General features: G+C 32.5%; 1 protein-coding gene across 1 annotated transcript; it reads left to right on the top strand.

Moving 5' to 3' along the window:
* Window positions 1-1,463: 1,463 nt before the first annotated feature.
* LOC121128567 (uncharacterized) lies at window positions 1,464-25,667 on the top strand. The gene is made up of 2 exons (XM_040724158.2): window positions 1,464-3,835; window positions 23,880-25,667. The coding sequence occupies exons 1-2, from the start codon at window positions 3,536-3,538 to the stop codon at window positions 24,057-24,059; spliced, it is 480 nt and encodes a 159-aa protein (XP_040580092.1). The 5' UTR covers window positions 1,464-3,535; the 3' UTR covers window positions 24,060-25,667.
* The last annotated feature ends 795 nt before the right edge of the window (window positions 25,668-26,462 follow it).

Genomic DNA, 26,462 nt, shown 5'->3' with positions numbered 1-26,462 from the left:
TGCTAAAACTTTGATAAGTAACTGCCACAGATGCTATATAGATGGGACTAGCTTTTATTTACGAGTCCTACTATCTGTACGATGGAGGTTGGAAACTTTTCAGAGCACCCTCGTAATCAATAGAATATGTGGAAGATTTTACAAATCTTATTACGTATCTTTGCATAGACCTGATTAGAAAAGTGATCACCAAGACTAAGGATTCAAGTTCCTTTATACATTTTTCATGAGTCTTTCTAATAAAAGGGGTATCTGAGACCGGAGTCAAAGGATTTGGCCTTCACATGAAAATATTTATTCATAATTTTTGCATCACGTAATGAGTATTAACTTTAATATGTATATGTATTGACTTAATTAGAGTGACTAGTTGTCATATTTTTACCGGACATCTTCTATTTTTACATCTGTTCCCGAGACTTTTTTATAAATTTGTTAAATTAATGCTGCAATTTAATAAAGTACAAATGAAACATGTTAAAATTGGCTTAAATTTAAAATAATTTTCTTCATTAATGAAAGAGAAAAATCCAAAATATTGCTTTGAAAAACAAAAATGTTAAATCCAAAATATCTTTTGGAAAAAAGTAAGATTCAAAATATTTTAACTTAAAATAATACAAACAAGACTCCAAAAGTATTAATTTAAAATATTAACTCCTTCCCTACTAATTGTAAAGGTTAAATTAGTAATATATCTATCTTTAATTCAATTCAAAATAAAAATATTTTAAAACTATGTAGCAAATTATTTGCAGTCGAGGATTTTATGTTAAACATGTTATGTTGAAAAGTTATAAAAATATCAGAGTAAGATTTTGTGATACAACCTTTAGACGGGCCAGATAGATGTTTTAAAAATTTAATTGAAATTATAAGCACATTGACCTAGGTAATGATAGGACTAGGGACAACAAATGTAATACAAATTGGGGACATTGATGGACTTTAAAATAAACCCATTTCGTTATGATATTTTTTATAAGCAGCTCTCAGCCTCCATCTTCTCTGCTTATATGTTAACATATGAAATATAAATGTCAAACATAGAGATAAAAATACATTGAGTGATGATGTGAAGAAGAAGTTGAAGGCGTCGAAGAAACGAAGGAGTTACCCAAAAAATTTAAATTGTAGTAGTATTAACTAATACGTAATAAATACTATTTGATTATTCTCGTAGTCTTAGATAGTTTTTAAAAGAAAATGTCGTAGGAGATGGAAAAATTGATCTTACTCTGTCCATATGAAATTAAAGTATGTATTTTTGGTACTTTCTGCCTTACCATTCTTCAGAGTTGGGAACATAGAATCGACTTGAACGACTTAAATGCATATTTTGACTTTTTATGGAGTTTTTCCATTTTTATAGAAGTATAAAATGATTTAACACAAGGTCTAGAGTGATTGACCGAAAAATAACTATATGTTATCCTTTTTTACTTATTTGCTTTGTTTTGTAGCTTGATATTCTAGGTCCATGCCATTCCTTGCAACTTGATGTTCGGGAATCTGGACTTTTTCCAAGAGTTTCTTAATCTCACTTTCTGGATCTTATCTCCTTTAATGAAAGGATTATATCCCTTGTGAATTTTGTGTATCTTTAGTTCATTTCAAATTCATAATTTGTAATATTAGCTCAATAGTGTTAAGGGTTTCCTAGAGTTCACAATACTAGCTTTTGAGTCCAAGTCAAGTTGAGAGTCTTTGATTGTGAGATCAAGTCTAGTCGCAAGTACACTATAACTTCCACCACAATTGTTTTGACAACAAACAATAGTCCTCATGGAACAAGCAAGGAGAGACGCCATCCTCGAATTGGCTCGCGCGGGACACAATCCCTCTGCTATCTACAAGCTTCTTAACTACCACAAGACCACGGTGTACCGGGTCTTCAATGCCTGGGAGGTTGAGGGGAAGGTCTGCCGCAAGGCCCACAAAATGAGAAGTGACCGAATCCGCACTCCCCGCTTCCTTGAAGGCCTCCAGAAGTCCTACCAAATGGCCAAACAACACATCCTTACGGCATCCATGAAGGCCACCAGGCTCGCCATCGGTAAGCGTCTCCTCAATGACCTGAAGAGCCATGGAGGAAGAATCATATAATGGATGGATGTGAAATAAATTAAAACAAACTTATGAAAGGAGAGTATTTTAATTATCAAATGCTTTAAATTGTAGCTTTAATTTGAAGAAAATTGTTGGAGTTATGGGGATAAACAACTATAATTTCCATTGTTTTGGACTTTTAACTTTTTTCTCTCTTGTCAGTTGCATTGGTTTTAAAAGTTTCCGTGGCTATGACCTGGGATATATATTTTGTGTCTCTGATTTCAAAAAATACAATTTTCTTATCCTAATAATTATTGATTATACAACAAGATAACTTTCTTTTTCCAAAAAACAATAAAATAAGTTATATAAATCAGAATTATATATATATATATTTTGTTTCAAGATGATATTGCACATTTAAAGTTCTTTTTTAATATAGTTTTAAAAACCCTATCAGATAAGTGATGTTCCCCATTTTTTAACATTCGTTTTACCAATGTGGAATCCACGTATTAACACAACACATTGTCAGAAAAGTACTTGGCTAAACAAAGAAAACACACTTTTTTTTCCGTTCAATTTTTTTTTTTTAAACTATTATTATTATTTATTTGCTGTACGGAGCAGAGTCTCCCGAACACATTTCAAGCCATTGTTTAGCTTCACCAGTATTTATACCATCAAAAATCACCGCAAAATTAAAAATAGGACATTGTTTTTGATCCATTGTTTTGGACAAGCATCACACTTTAACCAATAACTCACAAAATTTGTATGAAATTTTGACAGCTGTCTTTTGAAGGTTGATACAAACTCAAAATAAGGTGAATTAAAAAAACAAAAACTGTTCTATCTAATTGTGAAGCCTAGGACTTTTCAGCTCATATACGATTTGTGACATTTCTCCTATTAACATAGTTTGAGAATCATTGATGTCATGTACAATGAAATACTTTAGAGTATTAAGAAACGTTATTTATAAATCCATTGAGATCCCCTTCCTATTTTATTTTTTGACCATTTTAGCCATTATGGTATTACATAATTTATAAGTAATTATGGATATATCATAAGGATTCATTCCCATTTCCTAATGATTAATCAAATGTGTAAAGCTTATAGTTAAACATCTATTTTTGTATAAATAATATTCTTCTAAGCATGTACTCCAAACAACAAAACTCAAACGTACTTTCTCACTCAAAAAGTAGAGTAATGGAGAGCATGGAACCTCAAGAGCGAGAGAAAGAGAGCAAAAATAAAAGCACACAATCTACATAGTAAAGTCAGCATCTAGTAACAGCGTAAACCTTTCTCCGCCAAAATTACAAATCGTAGTCAGTCGTTTTACACATACATAGAAGAAGAAGAATCAGTTGAGTGCTCTTTCATCGACTCTTTACTCGTAAAAACAGGAGAAGCAACAAGTGCACAAAAACAACACAAACAATTCTGGAAAACATAATGATCAACTAACCTTATGGATTTTATACTTCCCCAAGGACTGAATGTCACTCAAGTAGTTTCAAAATTTCTAATGCATCCCTATGAGTCCAGAAGAATGGTTGTTGCTGAGGGGATTCAGGCATCAAAAGATATTGAGGATTGTATAAACACGACTCTTTTTGAAAAGTTTATTCAAAGTGTTGTCACAAATACAACCATAATTTCAAACAAGAAAAGAAGGGAGATTGAAGGAGATCCCATGATTTACATCATCACCGTCCTCACTTTCTACTCTTGCGGAATCATCATTCTAATGTATAATTATATGAAAAAGGTAAGCTTTTACATATCTCTCAAGCCTCACACACTAATCCTCTCTTACTTCTCTTGTGTATTTATTCACCTCAAAATACTGACATATCCTTCTAATATTATCTGTATATCGTATTTTTGGCCCATGTAGTATCCCGCATTGCCAGGAGTCGACTAACAGACAAATTTTGCTTTAATAATATAGAAGATCACTCCACAAGAAATCCTTATTTCATTTACACTGAGACTTACACACATAACTACTCAATACTTATTTTAATTCCTATGACATGTTCTGTCCTCAAGAATGAAAGTGAATAATAAGACTTTGAAAATAAATATATATATAAAGGGATGACTGATGACTACTTTAGTCTCTCGAGCGCTCACTAACAAAAACAAACCAACCAGTGTTTCTTCTATACTATGTACATGTAAGACGCCTGCGAGAGTTAATTCTTTTTTACATACCAGGATTTATATTTTGTTCAAATCTTAACATACACTGAAAATACATATGAATTATGATATATATACATTAGATACCAATAAAAAAACAAAACCAGAAACAGTGCTGGATATTCGATCCTATGTGCAAATGCCTGCAATACAGGGTGTCCACGATAAATTGGAACTATCTTAAAATTCAACCTGCTTGATAAAAATGGAATTTGGAGTGTATTTGTTAATATGAAAAAGTTAGACATGATATTAAACAATAAATTTATTCAACATGTCCTCCCTCAGCATCCACCATCTTCTCCATCCTGCCCCTAAAGGATTTGCATGCCCTGATGACTTCCGCGGAATCGACAGCATTCCACTCTCTCGTAATGGAGACCTTCAGGGCCGCGATGCTCTTGTGGCTGACCTTGCACACCTCCCTCTCCAACTTCCCCTACCAGTAGTAATCACACGGATTGAGGTCGGGTGAGTTGGAGGGCCAGGTGTTGCGATCCCAGAAAGTGATGTCGTGGGAGTTGAAGAGGTTAGTGGTCCTCATGGTGATGTGTGCTGGCGCTGAGTCTTGTTGGAATATGAACTTCCTCCCAGCGGCCGTATCCTTCATCCAGGGGATGACAAACTCCTCCATGACTTCGCAGTACCTTATTGCGTTAACCCCTTCCTTGGGATTGACGAAGAAAGGAGGCATCACCTCACCGGTGCTACAGATGACACCCAGGGGCATCACAGAGGCCAGTAACTTTGTGGTAAAGACCGCAGGGACCTCTTCTCTCTCCTTGGCAAGCCACCTGTCATTCTGGATGTTGTAGCTTCTTTCGACAGTCCAGTTCTTCTCGTCAGAGAAGAAGATGATTCTTCCTCCATGGCTCTTCAGGTCATTGAGGAGACGCTTACCGTTGGCGAGCCTGGTGGCCTTCATGGATACCGTGAGGATGTGTTGTTTGGCCATTCGGTATGACCTGTACCCGAGGTCCTCATTCACAGCCTTGGAGACCAGCTGCTTGCTCACTCCACGGTTCTTGGCCAACCTGGACAAGGAAGTCCCTGGCAAAGCCTTGATGGACTTCCGGAGGCCTTCAAGGAAGTGGGGAGTGCGGATTCGGTCACTTCTCATGTTGTGGGCCTTGCGGCAGACCTTCCCCTCAACCTCCCAGGCATTGAAGATCCGGTACACCGTGGTCTTGGGGTAGTTAAGAAGCTTGTAGATAGCAGAGGGCTTGTGTCCCGCGCGAGCCAATTCGAGGATGGCGTCTCTCCTTGCTTGTTCCATGATGACTATTATTTGTTGTCAAAACAATTGTGGTGGAAGTTATAGTGTATTGTTCACGCAACCTTTTATATTAGTATGATTTAACCCCAAATATCCACATTATGGATCTGGATGAAGTTTAAAGTAGTTTTAATTGATCGTGGACACCCTGTATTTCATTAATAAGACATTATTGTTGTTTTTTTGATGAACGATATGTATGTGAAATACATCAGAGATCATGAACCATGGATACACGTTCGATGCACCATGCACACGCCTGCAATAGTTCATTAATAAGATTGTTATTTCTCAGATCAAAACATATTTATGATATCCAGGGGACTATATATAGTGAACCCCAGGATTTTTTTTCATACTAGCCGACACAATTTGCTTTATTAATATAGATATAATTACTCTGTTCATTCTTTTTTTTCGGGAGGATACTTCAACTTCATTAGTTTTTGAGCTATTAACAAATACTGCAATTAATTATCCTGATAATAAATAATGTTTTTATGTGTTCTTAAAAAAAACTAATAAACTATACATTGGATGTTGCTTGCGTGAGTCAATAATCAGATTCAAAAATGTTCGAGTTATAGGATTATAATTTGAGTTAATAGTAATTGATAATGATCCTCTTATAAAAACATTAGATTTGACATTTTACCTGAACTATATTGCTAAGACTCTCGATCGTTTACGACTCGTATCAATCATATGATACTTGAATAAATACAACAACTCAATAATTTTCCTAGAAACTCGGACTTGTTTCGTTCTCGTAAGAAATGAGTCGTGAACACCCTTCTGCATATCGATCCATTTCTAATAGAAACCTTTTCTCATTTTACTTGCAACGTAATTATAGTAATTTACTAATTTGGTTATATATATATATATGAAAGTTATCCTAATTTATATAAAATTTTTATTAAAATTAATCATAAACATATTATGTACATATACCCGTTATTTCCATACTAATGAAATGATATACCTTTTGAAGGACTTGATTGCTTTGTTATAAGTTTTCTTAAGACATAATTCTTTTTATTTATTTATTTCATATTTATATCTTTTGATGATAAACTTCGAAATGAAATGATGCAATCAATTTCTTTGAATTTTTCCTTTAATAAAAATGAATAAATTGATTGCTATCCTAATCTACACAAATAGTTAGAGCAGATACCTACATTTGGCCAAATCGAACATAGAGATATATTTAAAATTTAAATATTTATAAGACTATTAATTAACATATTCGAGGGTGGTCTGAAAAGTTTCTGACCTCTACATAAAGATGACAGCACTCAAAAATAAAGGGTAGTAACATCGATACAAAATTATTCATACTTCTCCCAGCAAAGTTACATACGGAATGGGTCACTGAAGCATCGTTTGGAGAAGTATGGAGAGTTAAAAGGAGATTATGACGGTGGAAAAATAAAAAAATCAGTATCTATTTTATCACAAAAACACTCATATTAACTCACTCAAACGACTACTATGGTGATAGGGAGGTACACACAAATTTAAAACTGTATTATCCTAAATTGATATTGAATTAAGTATTTATAGCATCATTCCGTAATTACAACATTGAGTTTTTAATGACGTTACCCCAAAATTTCTTAATTAAAATCAAAAACAAAATGTGCTTTTTAAAGAACAATAATACAAAATGTATTTTATTGAAAAAAAGTCTTACAAATTCTGAACTCATTCTGAACTCAAGATCATTATCTTGCAAACCTCCGTGGAAGTGCACATGAATTATCATCATTTATGTGATATTTGATTAAGAATATTCTGGAAAAGTATCGAAATACTTATACCAATTTTGCTAACAGTAAGAAAATATTGGTATCCTGTTCATAATAACTTATATAGTTAGCGGTAGTACCCAGTATTGTCCAGAGTTTTTAGACGTGAACAAATAAACAAACTTTGCTTTAAATGATAATTCTTCAACAAATCATCTTTGATACTCTCCGTGTGTCATGGGCACACTCAGACAAAATTCGGGGAAAAAGTAATTTTTGTATTTCCCGCCATTTTTTAAACTTTGTATATCTTGGTCATTATGGGATCAAACAACAAAATGTTGTAAAGGTGCGAGTGTATACTAAAACGGGGTTCGGATATTATTTCGCTTGCCCGGTTCAGTATTGAATTATCCTACGTTGAGTATTGAGCTATAAAAGGAAGAAATTCGCTATATTTTACATTTTTTCTGCCTGAAAGGAATAAACGCGTCTGCTGGGACTAAGAAAATTTGGAATGTATAATGGGCTAATACTCTTTTGGTTCGTGTTGTAGTGGAAGTGAATGATGCACCAAGCACTGGCAGGCCTTTTGTTGATAAAATCATAGAAAATATCGTGATAAACCATCATGTTAGTAGTCATAGCATCGCCCAGGAGCTGAACATCGATCTTACCATTATTTGTAGAAGGGTAGAAACAAAAAAACAAAAAAAAAAACTCGAATAGGGGAGGAATCGTATTTCATCAAGACAACGCCAGACAGCGCATACAGGGAGCGGGGATCAAATTGTCGCCTAATTTAAACCTTGATAACTTGAAGACGGTATAATCAAATAAAAACCGGTTACCAAATAGGAAAGCTATTCTCGTCAGCTGACCATACGTAGTTCAGTTAGCATCATGCCGTCATCATATGAGGAGATAAAGAGCTATAAGTGGAACGAGGAGCTTTAGAGGTCCGCCGTAGTTATGGCATTGGTTAATAATGGAGGTGAAATCTCCAGTTCATCGATTGTTTCAACCTTAGGAGTGAATTTACGGACTGTTCAGCGTATCCGTAAGAAGCTAGAGGACACCTGGGATGTTGATGCCACCATAAATAGGGTACCCAAGGAGAAAGGCGCCGACAGGAAGGTCAGGGACACCGTCTTTGTCGACAAGGTGAAGAAGATGGTTGAGAATGACCCTACCAGGTCCATGAAGGAGGGAGACAGGCCCTGGGTGTGGCAACAGGACTCAGCACCCTGCCATGTGTCCAAAATCTCTATGCAGTGGTTAACTGAGAACTATTATAACGTCGTAACCAAGGATTTGTGGCCTCCTAACTCTACCGACCTTAATCCTTTGGACTATTTTGTCTGGGGCTATGTCGAGAGACATACGAACAGACATCCCCATAGCACCAAGGCCAGCCTGATGGACTCCATCAAGGAGGTATTCGGCAACATGGACAATGAGATGGTCAGAAGAGCCTACGGCCGGTTCAGAGGCCGTATTGAGGCCGTTATTGATGCCAACGGTGATTATATCGAATGAATGGCTACTCTATACCTATATGCTCGTCATAGTTTTGATTTTCAATAAAAAAGTTAAAAAATGTATATTTTGTGTTGTTTTTTGTAGAAAAATATTTTGGCGACAATTTGATCCCCACTCCCTGTATATATGATGACGCGCCAGAAGCCCCGGGTCCTTGGATGGTAAGTTCTTATGCATCCACCCTAAAGTATGGACCTGACACTAAGTGACTACTACCTGTTCCAATCTATGGCCTACGCGCTTGAAGGTACAAACTTGGCCTCAATAGATGCTTGTGAAAATTGATTGTCCAACATTTTTGCCAATAGGGATAAGGACTTTTAAAAAGTGAGAATTTTGAGGTTGAATTCTCGTTGGCAACAAGTTATCAAACTTAATCGTCTGGTCCAGCTCAGTCCTAAAACTCGAATAAAATAAACTTTGGTCATTAGGATAACGACTGAGTCCCGTCCATATCAGTATCGGTCTGCTATCTTTTTTTAAAACCAGTTCTAGTACTAATAGCTGGAAGGACCGACGGTCTTAAAGACTGATAGGACCTGTTTTAAGACTGGGCTAGATTAAATCAAATAGATAAAGACTGAAACAATAATAGGGTGGGAAATAATATCATTGAACGGTCTAGTGAGTACTTTAGCTAGTTGCTAAACTTCATTTAAAGTCACATTCATTTTCTTTATTTACATAAAGTACTTGCCATTTTTTTAAATTTTTTAATAGGTTTAAATGCATGATTATTTCTGAGATCAAGTACCTACTATCAAAAAGACTTGCTTTATTTATATAGATAGAACAAGTCAAAAAAATTGTTCTTATTGAAAAAAACTTTTTACTTTCAAATTCAATGGAATCTGTAATGATTTTTTCGTATCAAATCTAGTTATCGATCATTTTTTATTTGAGCTTCACTGTTTTGATATGTTGAATCAAACTTTTAAAAAAGAATGATTAAGCTACATTACTATTTGCAAAACTTTTTCTTGATTTCAAACATACAATAATGTATACTTATATTTTGTATGCGATCATCCAATCCTGAGAAAAGCAATTTTAAAAGGTTCAAAAATTACCTTATTTGAAGTGTTTTGTTTGAACAGTTCTCAATTTTTTTAATTGTTTTTATGCCAAAGGATTTTATTTGAAGTGCGAATATTAAGAATTTCATTTTGAAAATAGAATTAGAATAAGGTTCATCAGCAAGCAATATTATACATTTCCATTTATAAAGAAAAAAGTCAATAAGAGTTAACTAAAACTAACCATAGAGATAAAACACATGGAGTTCTTACGCTGATAAAAAACAAGGGAAACTTTTGAAAGCCGAAAGTTAGTTGCCAAAATGATAGAAAATATAGTTATTTTTTCATCAATCACTCCAGACCTTGTGTGAAATCATCTTATACTTCTATAAAAATAGAAAAACTCCATAAAGAAAAGTATAATTAAATCTAAAATACAGTCAAAATTGAACTTAAAACATTTGTAGGGCACTCTATGCTGTTAACATACTTAATTATTACTAATACAATTTGAATGTTTTGTTCAACTACTTCTTCACATCCTCATAATGTTTAAAAGTTATTCTAAATCTATAAAACGAGTAAAAATAATCGAACAGTTCAAATCAACAGTTCTCAAGTTCTAAGTAAGATATTAATTATGACATGACTTTGTGTCAAAATCATGTTTCTAGAGGCATATAAATTGGTCTAACTTAAGATATAAACTGTGTAGTCAAAAGAAATTCTTTATTATTAATGGATTTTTCTTTAAATTTTTATCTCCTTGTCAATCAAAAATTATATGACGCCCGGACTTATAATTTCCAATATTTTATCCTCATTTTAGACAATTGGCCTTGCATCTTTGGTATCAAAATTATCAGAACAGAATCAAAAACAAAATTGCGTGGGTTTGGATGTTACAGAATTAGGGACATAAACCCTATTCACATTTTCAGCCACTTGGCTTGCAGTTTTGCCTTCATTGAATAAAAACTAAAATATGCAGTATACTCTCTTTTCTGGTGTCCATCATTGATGCTCGCTCTAACACTACTAAGTCAAACAATCATGAAATTGTTCATACAGTTGTATTTTTTTTGTACGAATTCTGATCTCTTTAAAACCATCCAGTGTAAACTGATAACACTTATAAAACGCGAGATACTCATTACTAAAGCTATCTATTGGATAAATAATGGATTTATCTTTACTACACCCTTTATATGTGCAATGCAAATAAGGGTGTTGCAGTTACTCCAAAATTATCAAAATTACTGAACTCGAATTTTGGTACTGTAGCTAGGTAAATAAAATACAAAAACTTTTTTAACAAATTTGGTAGAAATTTACATTTTGTTCATTTGCAATTTCTAAGCACGTATGAAGAAATTTTTTTTTTAATCCTTTATTTAAAAATAAAAAAAACATGTTTGAAAATAAAATATTTCTATGGTCAAATAAAGAGGATCTTGATTAATAATTTTTTTGTCACTAAAATTTCTTTGATTCATGCTAGCAATAAGTGATTGACCCTAAACCGTTTATTAAGTAAAGAGGACATAATTAAACTTTAGTTGCGAAAAGAAGAAGAAAAAAACAATAGTTTTTCGTTATTATTATTTTTTTTTTTTACTAATTATCATCTTCATCTGATAATATAAGTTTATAATTAAATTTGTAACTAATTTACACATATAAACAGATCATTTGCCAATTTTTCAATACCAATTACTTTTTTGTTGCTTTCTGTTTCTTGGATTTGGAAGGGTATATCTATCGCTCTCAACGATTTGAAGGTGATTCTCTAAGTTTTTCTTCTTTTCTAGGTTGGCTTAAAAAGTATTGCACACTATCTTCACCCTTCATGCTTCTCCATCGTTAACCACAGACAAGTTATCGATTTTCACTTTGGTTATGCAAAAACCAGGATCTGTTTACAATTTTTCAGCGGGTTTCTGCTAGATGCCTTTTGTTTAGCCTCATGACCTCAAAAAGACTAAATATATTCGCCAACAAACCGTCTTAAATCCAAGTCATCTAAAGTATCTTTTGGAATCTGTGGGAACATTGATTTTCCATATCTTGAGCCGTACCTCTTGTTGCAGAGTCGTTGTTCTAAAGTCAGTAATTTTGATACCAACTTTGTTTTGATGTCGGTTCCAACTTGATCACAAAAAATAATATTAATGATACAAGTTCTTCAGTTGGATACCATAAAGGTAAGGAGAATGCTTTACTTGCCGGATCTGTGCAAGTATTATCGATCTTCATATAACTGATTAAGTTATTGACAAGTATGAGATCATTCAAAGGTGCTCTTGAAGGAAGTGGAGGAAGTGTATTGTGTGAGGCAACTGGTCTGATGAACTGTCTGTTACTTTTATCCTTTTGCACACTTAAGAAGAGAATCATCAGCATTACAAGTTCTCTATATGATTTATTATTTTGGGGGAACTGCAACACTCTAAATATGGTTATTTTCTGTCTTTGTTAGAATATAAAAACAGTATTTATATTATAAAAGGTTAATTAGACAGAAAAAAATGGAGATAGGTTGACCTTTTTTATTTACTGAACCGAAGTTTAATAATGTCCATGATACTAAATAAATGGTCTAGGCGCAATCACTTATTGCTCTCTAGAATCAAGGAAATTAGAGACATATTTAAAAAAAACAACAACATGATAATCCTTTTTGGTTTCATAAAAATATCATATTTAAATACATGTTTTTAAAATAACCCACAACAAAAAGTTTTTCTTCATAAGTGTTTAGAAATTGCAATTATGCAAGAGGTAAATGTTCCACTTACCCGGGTCAGTAAGGGGTCAAACTTATTCTGAGAAGGATTTCTAATTTCAGGGGCAACTGTAAATAGAAGTATATTGTACCCCCTAGATCTAATACTGGATATATTATTCTTCATTAAGATATTTTACAAGTTTTTGAACTACAAATATAAATATATTTCAAATACATTTTGTTCGATCCGGCCTAACATACATATTGTAATTTGAAATGGATATATCATTATCTTTTATTTTTATTATCATTAGGTATTATTAGAATGCATTTATGCATTTCAAGAATATTGATGCAAAAATGAGTTCATGTGTTGGTTTAAATACTCAACTCGTGTTTTTGACTAATTCATATTTTAATATATTTCAATATTTTAGGGGGGTTTCCCACTCGGTAACACTATGCAACAGCATTTTCGCCCGCCAGGTTAAGCCGATATTTATTATTGTTATTTTAGCCATAGAACACTAAATGACAATTAAAATTAAAGCTTATTTTTAAAAATCAGATTTTTGATTATAATTTCGATTCAGAGCCGTATTTTGAAATGAAATAAGTAAAGAAATGAAAATTTTTGTCAATAACAATTGATAAAAGACATTTTAGCATTCAAATGATTAATTATTTATTAAGTTATCTTGAATGTAGCTCCTATAAATTGTGTTTAATAATTCAAAAAGTATTTATGGGAGCTAGTACTTTTGAATTACTTTTTTTGAATTGCTTTATATTATTGATAAAATGAAAGAATAAACATTGTTTTATAATTTCAAAAGATTTGCTTAAAAAAAACTCGAATTTCATTGATTTTTTCAGTTTAACTTTCATTTATTTTTTTTTTTGACGTTGTTATAGAAGATTTATTCTTTAGCTTTAGGTATAATACATATAATGCAATTGAAAAAAAAATTTAGGTTCTAAAAAGACCTTTCATTTTACTAGTAATTTGTATGATAAGATCCATTTTGTTGGGACTGTAATATTTTTATATTATTGTAAAGGAAGCACAAGTTGTAATGAGGAAAAAGAAATAAAATGACGTTATCTGTGATATTATAAAAAATGACATCTTATGTAGACAATAACATCACATCGTTACCTTAATAGTAATAGTAATATACTGCCACTTATATCGTATGTACTTCCAGCCTATCAATCACATAATATTTCTTCACCATTTAATTAACATATTATTTAAATATATATGCATATTATTTTAACGACGAGGGATCAACACGAAATTGTATTCCTGTTCTCTTGGAAACGGATCATTAGTATAGAATAAATCATTACTTTGTTATTTTTCAAAAAGGATACATTATGAAATACCAAGTGAGACGAGGGAATCGACAGCTGACAACAAAAAAACAAAGTATATTTTTGCATTAACGAGGTAACGCTGTGCTGTACGACCAGGAATCTACTCAAGCTAACAGTCGGTTGCCCCACTTTTTTTAAAGCTTTATCTTTCACAATCGGTTCTCTTCAAATATCCTCTGTCTTCATTTTATGTTTAGCATGTACATATCTACATAATTTGGTTAAGAATGCAAAATCAATATAAGTCAGTCTAATTAAACAATTATTTTAATTATAAGCTCCAAATTATATTACCATGTACATGGATTCTATTCAATTTAACTTTATAAAGGTAGAAAGAGAGAAATTGATTAAAATTTAAGTTACGGAGTTATTTTTGTAGCTGATTGCAATATCCATTGTCTTTCTCTAAAAAGAGAAAGGATATAGGCGTAAAATGAGTTGGTAATTAGACAACTTTTCTCATCTGTGAAACTATACTTCATTAAATAGTTTGAAAATTGGTTATAGCTTAGCAACAGGTGATTTAATTGGGTAACAACTCAACGTTTCAAAACATTTATTAATATTAAGATAAGTAGAAATATCACACTGTATATGATACTGCCTGATCTATATTATATACCAATAAAGAAAAAAAAAGTATACTATATATGATACCACGAGCACTGTGCCATCCAACAGGATTACTAAAGTGTGTGAACACTGTTACAGGTTAAAAGCTAATCTTTAAAGGGATTTAAAAGGTTGTTCTCAGAAGTTGAAAAGTTGTAATTGTCATTCTAGGCCTGTAAAATAGCCTCAATTGGAGAAAAGATGATAAAGAACTAACTTGTTTGAACTTGTATTCTGACGTTAATATAGCCAACTGAATTTATAAACAAAACAAAAAAGGGTTATAAGAAAATAATGATGAACACAGTAAGTGGACAAAGTGTAAAAGAAGAACAGAAAAGGGGCACGCAACCTCGAATAAAAGAAGAGAACTAAAATATCCAAATGGGAAAACCTCTACGTATCAAACAAGGAAAGAACCCTCAAAAATAGCTGATAATCAACAATTAAAATATATAATATATAGTTGTTCTTTGATTTTTTTTTGAAAAAAAATCAAAAAATCCAAATTTTTAGAAAAACACTTGACATAATTATCTGACATATAAACTAGAGTATATGAATATACCAGGGGTGTTCCCAAGGGGTGGGCTAGAGGAGATGCAGCCCCCCCTGTAATTAAGGAATTTTTACTTTTTACTAGAAAATTTAATCTAATCTTTCAATTTTTTTTTCCAAAAGATTTAATTTTCTGTGAGTAGCTATGGATTTTTGAAATTTTTTGTGCACAGTGTGGATTTTTGAAATTTTTTTCCAAAAAATTTCAAATTTTTGGAGAATAGCTATGGATTTTTTAAATTTTTTTCTAACATTTTATATTTTTTTCCAAAAGAATAATTTTTTATGCGCAACTGTCGATTTTGAATTTTTTTTCCAAAAAAATTAATTTTTTGAGAAGTATTTTTGAAATTTTTCTCTAAAAATTTAAATTTTTGGGTACAACTGTGGATTTTACAAAATTTTGTTTCAAAAAATTTAATTTTTTTCAATTAGCTATGAATTTTTGTAATTTTTGAGAATAGCTATGGATTTTTGTAATTTTTTTCCAAATAATTTACTACTTCATATTTAATTTTCGATATTTCTTTCCAAAAAAATTAATTTTTTGTAAACATAAATTTTTTTTCTTCAAAATTGAATATTTGAAAATTTTATTCAAAAAATTTAATATTGGAAATCTAATTTTTGATAGTGTTTTTCTATAAATTTGGATTTTTTGATTTATTTTCAAAAAAAAAAAAAAAAATCAAAAAACAAGTACCTATCCCCCCAAACAAATAAATATATCAGCCCGCAGGGGTCCTTTTATAATTTTTTTAATCAATGTGTAACGTCATTTCCATACAACTCACCCCAACCACTCACAACTGAAGATGAAAGTGTAATGCTTGGATTATAAGGCCTTCATTCAGTATTTTGTGTTCTGGGGCTATGTACAATGAACTTACGCATTATGTGTCCCATAAGGGAGAGGTGGGGGGAGTAAAGAACGTCAAAACTTGCGGTCTTACTTTATTGAATTGATTTTTTTAGTCCTTTGCCATCGACTAGGATAAAAAAGTATGTCTTATAAATCTATATACATAATAGTATCTATGTATAGGAATTATAAAATCTATTTTTTAAAGAATGAAACGTCCTTATATGTTCATGCTTAAATCATTCGTGTCAACATTTTCCTTGATAATATTTTTTTTATCCTACACTTTTCCTTAAGCTCTTGTAATAACAATGTTTCTTATATAATACGTATCACGGATTCTAAAATACGAGGATAATAATAGTTGTAATGAATATACAAAAATTTAAGTCATCTACGGAGAATAGTAAAGAATTTGGGACATTTGAATGTCAACAAATGATTAAATGATTTTACAACAATAAATCAAGTCTTTAATCAAAGAACAAGTAAATCATACCTATTTTTGAATTTCTTGGTTAAAAATAATTCAAAAGTGCAGTAATATCTCGAAAATCGAGTAACTGGTTACACGAGTGTTTTGATTATACATATAGACTTACTATAACAGAATATTAGCAAATACCCCAGCATTAAGAAAAGACAATGAAACACAAAATAGTATAATCGAAAACCCTCTTGTAATATACAAGAAATGGGTGTAAGAAATAAAAGACTGTAGCCATATACAGAGCGTGGAAAAATGTTTGGGACATGGGGTGGAGAATTGTCAAATCCCAAATAAAGAGCAGGGGAACAAGTAAAGGGAGCGGGGATCAAATTGTCGCCAAAATATTTTTCTACAAAAAACAACACAAAATATACATTTTTTAACTTTTTTATTGAAAATCAAAACTATGACGAGCATATAGGTATAGAGTAGCCATTCATTCGATATAATCACCGTTGGCATCAATAACGGCCTCAATACGGCCTCTGAACCGGCCGTAGGCTCTTCTGACCATCTCATTATCCATGTTGCCGAATACCTCCTTGATGGAGTCCATCAGGCTGGCCTTGGTGCTATGGGGATGTCTGTTCGTATGTCTCTCGACATAGCCCCAGACAAAATAGTCCAAAGGATTAAGGTCGGTAGAGTTAGGAGGCCACAAATCCTTGGTTACGACGTTATAATAGTTCTCAGTTAACCACTGCATAGAGATTTTGGACACATGGCAGGGTGCTGAGTCCTGTTGCCACACCCAGGGCCTGTCTCCCTCCTTCATGGACCTGGTAGGGTCATTCTCAACCATCTTCTTCACCTTGTCGACAAAGACGGTGTCCCTGACCTTCCTGTCGGCGCCTTTCTCCTTGGGTACCCTATTTATGGTGGCATCAATATCCCAGGTGTCCTCTAGCTTCTTACGGATACGCTGAACAGTCCGTAAATTCACTCCTAAGGTTGAAACAATCGATGAACTGGAGATTTCACCTCCATTATTAACTAATGCCATGACATCGGCGGACCTCGAAAGCTCCTCGTTCTACTTCTAGCTCTTTATCTCCTCATATGATGACGGCATGATGCTAACTGAACTACGTATCGCCAGCTGACAAGAATAGCTTTCCTATTTGGTAACCGGTTTTTTATTTGATAATGTTGTCTTCAAGTTATCAAGGTTTAAAGTAGGCGACAATTTGATCCCCGCTCCCTGTATAAGTTTGCCAGCATGCCATACTTTCTCTTTCTATCTCAAAATGGGAGACAATGACAGCGGATAGTTGAAATTCAATTATTCCAACCTTTTCATAATAAGTGAATAACTTTGCTAAGTGCAGCGAAGCAACGCTTTGTACAACTCAGCATATATTATTGGATTATAAGAAGAGTATGTCGACTCAATAGATCACAATTTCTCAAATAAGTTTTTACATAGGATTAGACAATCTTTGGAGTTTGTACTATGTCTTTTATCTTTATTGATGTATGTTTATAACAATTTTCTGCTTCACGAGTTAATGAAACTCATGACATAAAAGTTCTTCTCCGTTATACCTATTACGTTCATCCTGTAATTATAAGTAATGGATCATGGTAGATGGAAAAAGAGTAAAAGTACTTTACTCTATGAAATGTGATCTCCTCTGTCATCATCTCTCAGTCCATGAATCGACTCCGAGTCCCCCGTATCAGAATACTTCATAAGAGACAAACTCACAACTTCTTTGACATAATGAGACCTTCCATTTACTTTCATGATCCTCCAAATATCTCGAAAAAGTCGAGATCCCTCTCCCCCTAATCCAATAATATTATTATTCGATTTGAAAAGTTATTTCCTTATTATTAAAAGGTTGTGATATTTGAGTCTCAACTATCCGCTGTCTCCATTTTTGAGATAGAAAGTATGACGTGCGGGTAAACTTATACAACGTACCCAAGATTAATAAAAATACAAGGTTATACCATAACACTTTTCCCACTGATGTTTGACTTCCATCACACTTTCTAACAGTGACGTCAAATAGTATAAACGAGATGCCCTCGTCAAGCCTCACTGCTTGGGGAAGAGGAACCCAGATATTTTTAAGGCCTTAAAGGTAATGAAGATTGACAGAACCTTCATTAAACGCACCGTAGACAGATACAAGGAAACAAATAATGTCAAAGATCGTCTTCGATGTGATTTACCACTAACAACATAGACTTTAATCATTGGTTATAATCAGCCAAAGGTCCAAAAAATTCATATTGGTCGATCCTTGATAAAAATAAATTTTCAGGGTGTCTGCGAGTCATTTCTTGCCTATGATGTTACATAATCAAATCAATGTAGCTAATAAACTACAGTTAATAGAACCAAGGCTTTTTGAAAATAAAGATTGGTTCTAATAGGACTATTTTGTTTCTAATCAAATACAAAACCTGGGGTTTATTCAATTCGGAATAAAGTCCTTAAAAATAGTATTTGTTATAGCTAACCTTGATCATTTTCAAAATGGAGTACTTATAAATTAAACAAAAAACCATCATTGGAAATAAAATGTCAGTATACATACATTAAATAGGAAATGATTTGATTTTTAAGTGAATTTCTTTATTTTTTCATTCTTAAAAATTAGCTAAATATCCATATTTATTTATTTAAGTCCGTGTGTCATCATAATGAAATTTTACAGCAAAGTATTAAAATAAGTAATAGTTGACAGTTTTTGTGATGGATTTTCTAATATTTAGCAGTGTTATCAGCGGTGAATCGGTTCTTTGCAAAAAATTGCATTATCGGGATAGATCTTCGTTTTCATTCATCTAAAACACGGTATACTCAAAGTACATCGGATTAATTTGACAAATCACGAGTAAAGAAATTGCAGTTTATTTTTCTTTTATTAAATGATTCATTGTATTTTGATTTCAAAATAAGAGACCACGTTTGAGGGATTTCCCTCGGATTTTTATCTGTGCATAAGCAGAATGTGCTTATTTGAAAACATGAATATCTAATCTTTTGTAGACAAAAAAACGTACATATATGTTACCCGTTAACACAAAATCAAGTTAGAATGATATTTAACAACAAGTGTCGATTACATTTGTTTTTTTTTTTCCAACTACTATTTTCGTTAATTTCTATAACCTAAATAAATTATACTTACTAGGAAAATTTCACTTTAAAATAGTAAAAATTTCATAGCTACAATTATTATTATTTTTTTGAAAAGAATCAAGTTTGATTCTTGTATATTTTGATCCTTGTCTTTTTTTGAATATTTGTCTTTCCTTATTTTTAATTTAACTTTTATTTCAAGTTGAATAAAAAACCCGTATTTATATAAAGATGTAAAAAGAGAAAATGTCCCCAGAAAAGAAGACGGTTGACCATTTAAAATTGCTATCTTGTTCAAATAAATAATAAAAAAACTCATTTATTTATAGAGTTTAAAGAAACTCCCCAAAAATATTAGAGTAAAGTTGTTAAACATCATTACCATTCATCATTATAAAAAAATAAGTAATATGTAAATTGTATAAAAATTATGAGAGTATAATAATATATCATTTCATCTTATTCAAACATCAATATTTGGTAAAATAGATTGCATTTTTACTTGTATCTTACATTTGTACATAGTGATCATTTTGTATCATTACCCTGATGCAATATACTTTTACATATGTATTTTCTTCAAATATTTATTCATAATCTTATCTTTAATTATGCTTATAATTCTATATGATTCGATTCTAACGAAACTTGCAGTCTAACAGTTGTGGGAACCTAATAATTTTTCGTTATTCTGCTAAACGTTAATTTTCCTATTGCTAATTCCGCAAAGTTTATGGGTTTGCAGGTCTGCTAAGTTTAATCTGCAAACATTAAATCACCGATTAAATTATTTTAATGCAAAGGTCTTTCAAATGGCCTTGCTATTAGTTTTTTGCCCGGGTCAAAGTAAGTTTTGATGTGGAAAAAGATCAGAAAAACATTGTCTTTTTTGGGTAGGATGGATTCTTGTGTAAGAGTGTTACTCATTGAGCCTCCTTCCTCACTTGATCTGCTGGACGAGCCACTAACAAGGTGAATTAACCGAGGCTTTTAGTGAGCCCATTAAGAAAACGCTCAAAGCGTTACTGAAGCTATAGGCTTAAATATCAAATCTTCAAAAAACCAGTAGATCTCTAAGTAAGTGAGAGGTAATGATGGATTAGAGTTCCATCAATTTTGGTGTTCCACTAATAATTGATCCCCTAAATTGTCAATCTGCTACTATTTTTTCCCCCACTAATTAGTAGATAAGCGGAAGTTATTAGCAGAATACCCACCTCTGTTATGTAACAATCAATATTCTGGGGAATTACAACGTTACTTATTTATTTACCAACAATGGGTCTGTATGTAAATCAACAAATAAAAAGTTAAATAGCATATACTACAGGTAAATGGACCTCTTACTGTAACGAATAATTGATTACTTTTGCCCTTGAGTAACATATTTACTTTTTTAGACACATAACTAGTAATTGAGCACTTACTCCAAGTAACCTCTCGCCAGAGGTAAATTGAATGCACATTTTGAAGACATATGATTCTACTTGATCCACTATCAAAGACTCGTGACTTGAATTGGACTCGATAGCTAAGTCTTATAACAAAACTTTCCCTCGAAAGCTTGATCAAACTCAACTTAAGCCTTAAAACTATGAACCCTATATCATAATTATGAACAGAAAATGAGATTAAGAAATCTGAGGGCTAGAACTAGACTCGAAGAAAATATTTACAATTTTGAGGACAGATTTGAGACTTTTCCCCAATTCTTCTACACTCACTGCTCAGGAGTGAGCACGTAATCAAATCTCTTCTCCCAAAGCAATAAGCTTGGGTCTAACGAGTTAAAAATTTCTTTTTTGCTTTCGTTACTAATTGAAACGTTAGATTTGTTTCCGGGGTTTTCCCGAATCTATCTAAGCTCATACTAAATTTGAAAAGTTAAGATTCAATGTGTCTAACAACCAATTGGGACATTTGTAATTTCCTAATTCATTAGCATTTTTAGAAGTTATCCAAAAAATGAGTAATTATTATTCAAGTTATCAAAATGTTACTAGTTAGAAAAGGACTTACAACATTTAAAAAGCAAAATGAGTTTATTTGAACTGTAAAAAAAATAATTTTTCAAAAGAGTAGCATCAATATGGTTTTAATTTTTTATTACATTTTTATTAGGAAAAAATAACTCATGGTTACGAACTGATAATTTTTGTATAGTGTTACATCAATCATCTGTTATTTTTGACTCATAAATTTGTAATCAAATCAATATTGCTGCCGAGCGAAATCCTTAAGAAACATACATACTGCTTACCCCAACGAATCGTTAAGGAAACTTTGGAAAGGTTTCATTGACTTACTAAATTATTTGTATATTTTTTTCTACCTAAACAAATAACTGATTGAGCAAAACCAAAAAACAAATTTCTTCATCATAACTGTGAGTCAGCGCTTTTTGACGCAGGAATGAGTTATGGCGAGAATTTTTGCCTGGTCCCCTGCTCCAAGGCTCATTACCAAAATTGAAAACCTGTAGGACGATAAAAGTGTTGAGAGGAAGCCACAAAGTCAAAAAAAAAAGAAGAAGAACTGAAAAGTGGAATTAAGACAACTTTTCGAATTTCTGAGTCTAGTCAATGAGGCCTCCGTTCTCACCAGACTGCAACCATCTTGCCCATGGGATCCATTAAGAGGAAGGCCTGAGCCATCTCCCATGGGAATGAAGAAATCCTAAGGCTGCGGTGGAGTAAGAGTGGGCTAACAAGTTGGAAGAATACGTGAAGACGGCCTGCAAGGTCTTCAGATCTAATACTGAGCCGTGAAAGCCTAGAATAATCACATTGAGATGTAATTGATTGTATAAAGTGATTATACTTTTTGAAAATCGTGATCAAGTTGAGCTAGGGAAAATTCGTTCACGATTCTTTGGAACACACTGTATAGTGTATATACATACATATATGTTACGAATAATTGAATGACGACAACATAACGCTGATATATAGGTGTAAAAACGCTACAGGAAGCGGGGATCAAATTGTCGCCTACTTTAAACCTTGATAACTTGAAGACGACATTATCAAACAAAAACCGGTTACCAAATAGGAAAGCTATTCTCGTCAGCTGACGATACGTAGTTCAGTTAGCATCATGCCGTCATCATATGAGGAGATAAAGAGCTATAAGTGGAACGAGGAGCTTTCGAGGTCCGCCGTAGTCATGGCATTGATTAATAATGGAGGTGATTTCTCCAATTCAACGATTGCTTCAACGTAAGGAGTGAATTTACGGACTGTTCAGCGTATCCGTAAGAAGCTAGAGGACACCTGGGATGTTGATGCCACCATAAAGAGGGCACCCAAGGAGGAGGGCGCCGACAGGAAGGTCAGGGACACCGTCTTTGTCGACAAGGTAAAGAAGATGGTTTAGGATGACCATACCAGGTCCATGAAGGAGGGAGACAGGCCCTGGGTGGGGCAACAGGACTCAGCACCCTGCCATGTGTCCAAAATCTCCATGCAGTGGTTAACCGAGAACTGTTATGACGTCGTAACCAAGGATATGTGGCCTCCTAACTCTCCCGACCTTAATCCTTTGGACTATTTTGTCTGGGGCTATGTCGAGAGACATACCAACAGACATCCCCATAGCACCCAGGCCAGCCTGATGGACTCCATCAAAGAGGTATTCGGCAACATGGACAATGAGATGGTCAGAAGAGCCTGCGGCCGGTTAGAGGCCGTATTGAGGCCGTTATTGATGCCAACGGTGATTATACCGAATGAATGGCTACTCTATACCTATATGCTCGTCATAGTTTTGATTTTCAATAAAAAAGTTAAAAAATGTATATTTTGTGTTGTTTTTTGTAGAAAAATATTTTGGCGACAATTTGATCCCCGCTCCCTTCATACGAACATGCTTGTGCATAACCGACATTGTTCTGCTCTCTACTTGCATATAGTTTGTTACGTGCCATAGAAATGTTTGCTAGACTTACATGACTTACTTGTATGTCACAATCCTTGAGGCAAATTTTTCTCATGGGGAGTTTTACACTTCATAATATAATATATAGTAGCATATATTATAGAGTTACCTCAAAGATGGTGATTGGCAAGCCTCATTCGAGTATTATACATATCTATTATTATCTTTACAAATAAAAAAAAACAGTATGTACGTTATATCTTTTTGTACTTTTGAGGTCAACAGCAATGCATAACCGGCTTTGATAAGAACACAAGTTTGAATGAAGTATAGGTACAGAATGAAAGATTTGAATATTTAAATATGATAATAAAAGTTATTATATACATATTAAAATATGTTTGTTTCAGGAACAAAGAGAACAAGAAGAGGCCAATGTCTACAAACAATATTTGGATAAAGCTAGGAGTCGATATGAAGAGTTCAACAATCGAGGAAGTAGTCTGAATCGTTTAGCCCTTCAGGCCCTTAACGCTGTTAATGTCATCTCTCAGCATAATGAGTCAGGGGGAAGGGTTGCCTTTGTATAAAAGATCAAATGATTTAAAAACCATTCTCATTTTTATATGTAGATATATCTGTAAATATTATTTATATTCTATATGTGTCTAATTTTTCTTAAACTCGGCTATTTTCTTTGGTTTTTGGTAATTTATTTATTATTAATATTCTGTAATAAATTAGTTTGTATACTTATTATTGTTACATGAAATCAGACACCTAACCAATGTTTTTATACAATAAGTTCCAGCCGTAGACAACTTATACTTAAAATAATCGAGGACACTGTTGTTGCGCGTATTTATCATACTAATAAGGATGTCATTTTTTAAAAAAAAAAGGAGTAAATTTTGGCGAGTTTATGTCTATAAAAAACTCCGTTTTTTTTATCCAAAAGCAAAAAAAAGTTCCCTTTTTTGACAACTAAGCTGTCTACTTAATCAAGGGCGTCTGCAGATATTTTTGGAAAAAAAAATCCCCAGCTATTCAGAAAAAATTAAATTTTTTGGGAAAAAGTTTAAAATATTAAATGTTATATGAAAAAAAAATCAAAAAGCCGTGGCTATTCTCAAATTTTTTCTTTTTTTTGAGAAAAATTAAAAAAATCTACAGCTGTTCACAAAAAAATTAAAAAATTCCGCAGCTGTTAACAAAAATTTCAAATATTACATTAAATTTTTTAGTAAGAAGCAAAAATTCCTTAAATTGGGGTGGGTTACAGGCCCACCATTCCACCACCTGTGCACACCCCTGTTTATATATAAATAAGGATGCCATTTTTGTAAAGACAAAAAACGATCACAAAGAAAAGGCGGGAGGTGATACTTATGGTATTACTAAATTATGATCCTAATAACTATCAGGTGCCTTATATATGATTTTAGGGTGAAGGAAATGTATTACTGCAATAAAGGGGATATCCCTCGAAAATGAAAATTGCTTTAGTGCAGGGAAAATATGATATTTATATTTCAATTCACATATATAAATTTAATTAGGCATTTCCAAAACAATTTGCACCAAATATAGGTGAGAATGCTTATTTTGGGTCGAGAATTGAACACCACGACGACCTATTAAATAATGTACAAAAAATAGGAAAGAGCTCACGCAACAATTTTTTTCCTTTTCTAACTTCTAAATTCAGTTTTTTCATCACAAAAATGGGGCATTCTTTCATATTAATCAAAACCAACTACTGGCTGTTTGAAACTCGTTAATAGTATATAATTACCTAATTTTTATATAAATCTAATTGTTTTCTAACTATAAAATATTACTGTACATTTTTGTTGTTGTGATGATACCAGCAGAAACAGCGCACTTACCAGCGTATTTTTACACTTGTGTTCACAAAAAACTTGATCACTATAATATTTTTCTATTTTGAGAACATAATTTATATTATATTTTATCAAAATAAAGGTATTCATCAATTATATTGGCCAATTATGATAGTTTTGTACTTTTATGAATGTGTGTAGTTCATTGTTTATTATGTATGCAATAGTTAGATATATGTCCATAAATCCATACTTTTTTGCTGAATTTATTTAATTCTTGAAAATAAAGTATTTTTAATTGTTCTATGTTTAATAAAGTATTCGAAATAAACTTTCAAACTTTGCATACAAAAATATGAATAAATTATCAATTGGTATGAACCCAGAGCTATCCATTCTAGGTCATTCACAATATACGGGATGCAGCAATATAACTCAGGCGTGGTTTTATTCTAAAGGCGAGATTCGAAAATTTTATATCATACGATAGAGTAGTGAAGAACGTACATTTGCTGTCAAGGATATATTAGTATGTAGTAAGTATTAGTAGTTTGTTTAAACTGGTTAATTGAAACCGTCTTTATTCTGGATAACAAACATTAAGGATCCAGATTTATAAAATAACATATGTTGCAAATTAAATTTTTAATCTTTTTATGGAGAATAACTTTTCCACTTAGTCTCTCAGTGAAAAGTTATTTAAAGAGAAACCAAAATAAATAAAAAATGACTGGGTATAAAAAGTACCTTAGTTCGGTGTATGGACGTTGGGGTTGTCACCTATGCAATAGGATTTTTAAAAAAATATGTAAGAACAAAACTTTTAATGTTTTAATGAAACCAAAAAAAAAACTTTTCTGATTCATAAAACTAGTTTATTGTCGTTGGAAAAAATAAGTGATGTTGAGCCTAACCTATTTATAAATTTGTTTCTTATTTCTTTTCGAACTTTTAGGGAAAGAAAGAAAATAATGAATAACCACTCATTAATATTTGTTAAATACACTATAAAGTTCAGGAACTTTCATTCCTGAACAGAACAACCCTACATTTCCAATTTAAATATTGAGATAACATCTAAAAAAACTGAAAGCTTTGACAAGATCACGAGTGTTTTCAATCAAGGCAGCAAATATTGAATGAAAAAAG

Source organism: Lepeophtheirus salmonis, chromosome 13 (assembly GCF_016086655.4).
Source record: "Lepeophtheirus salmonis chromosome 13, UVic_Lsal_1.4, whole genome shotgun sequence".
In the NCBI taxonomy this organism is placed as follows: Eukaryota; Metazoa; Arthropoda; class Copepoda; order Siphonostomatoida; family Caligidae; genus Lepeophtheirus; species Lepeophtheirus salmonis.
The sequence above is the reverse complement of the archived record's forward strand: the minus strand, read 5'-3'. Positions and strand labels throughout refer to the sequence as shown.

What these genes read in the sequence shown, in the direction of transcription:
- LOC121128567 (XM_040724158.2), top strand. Translation starts at nt 3,536, where the DNA reads ATGGATTTTATACTTCCCCAAGGACTGAATGTCACTCAAGTAGTTTCA. An exon ending in TGTATAATTATATGAAAAAG is followed by an intron (nt 3,836 to 23,879) that starts GTAAGCTTTTAC and finishes TGTTTGTTTCAG; the next exon opens with GAACAAAGAGAACAAGAAGA.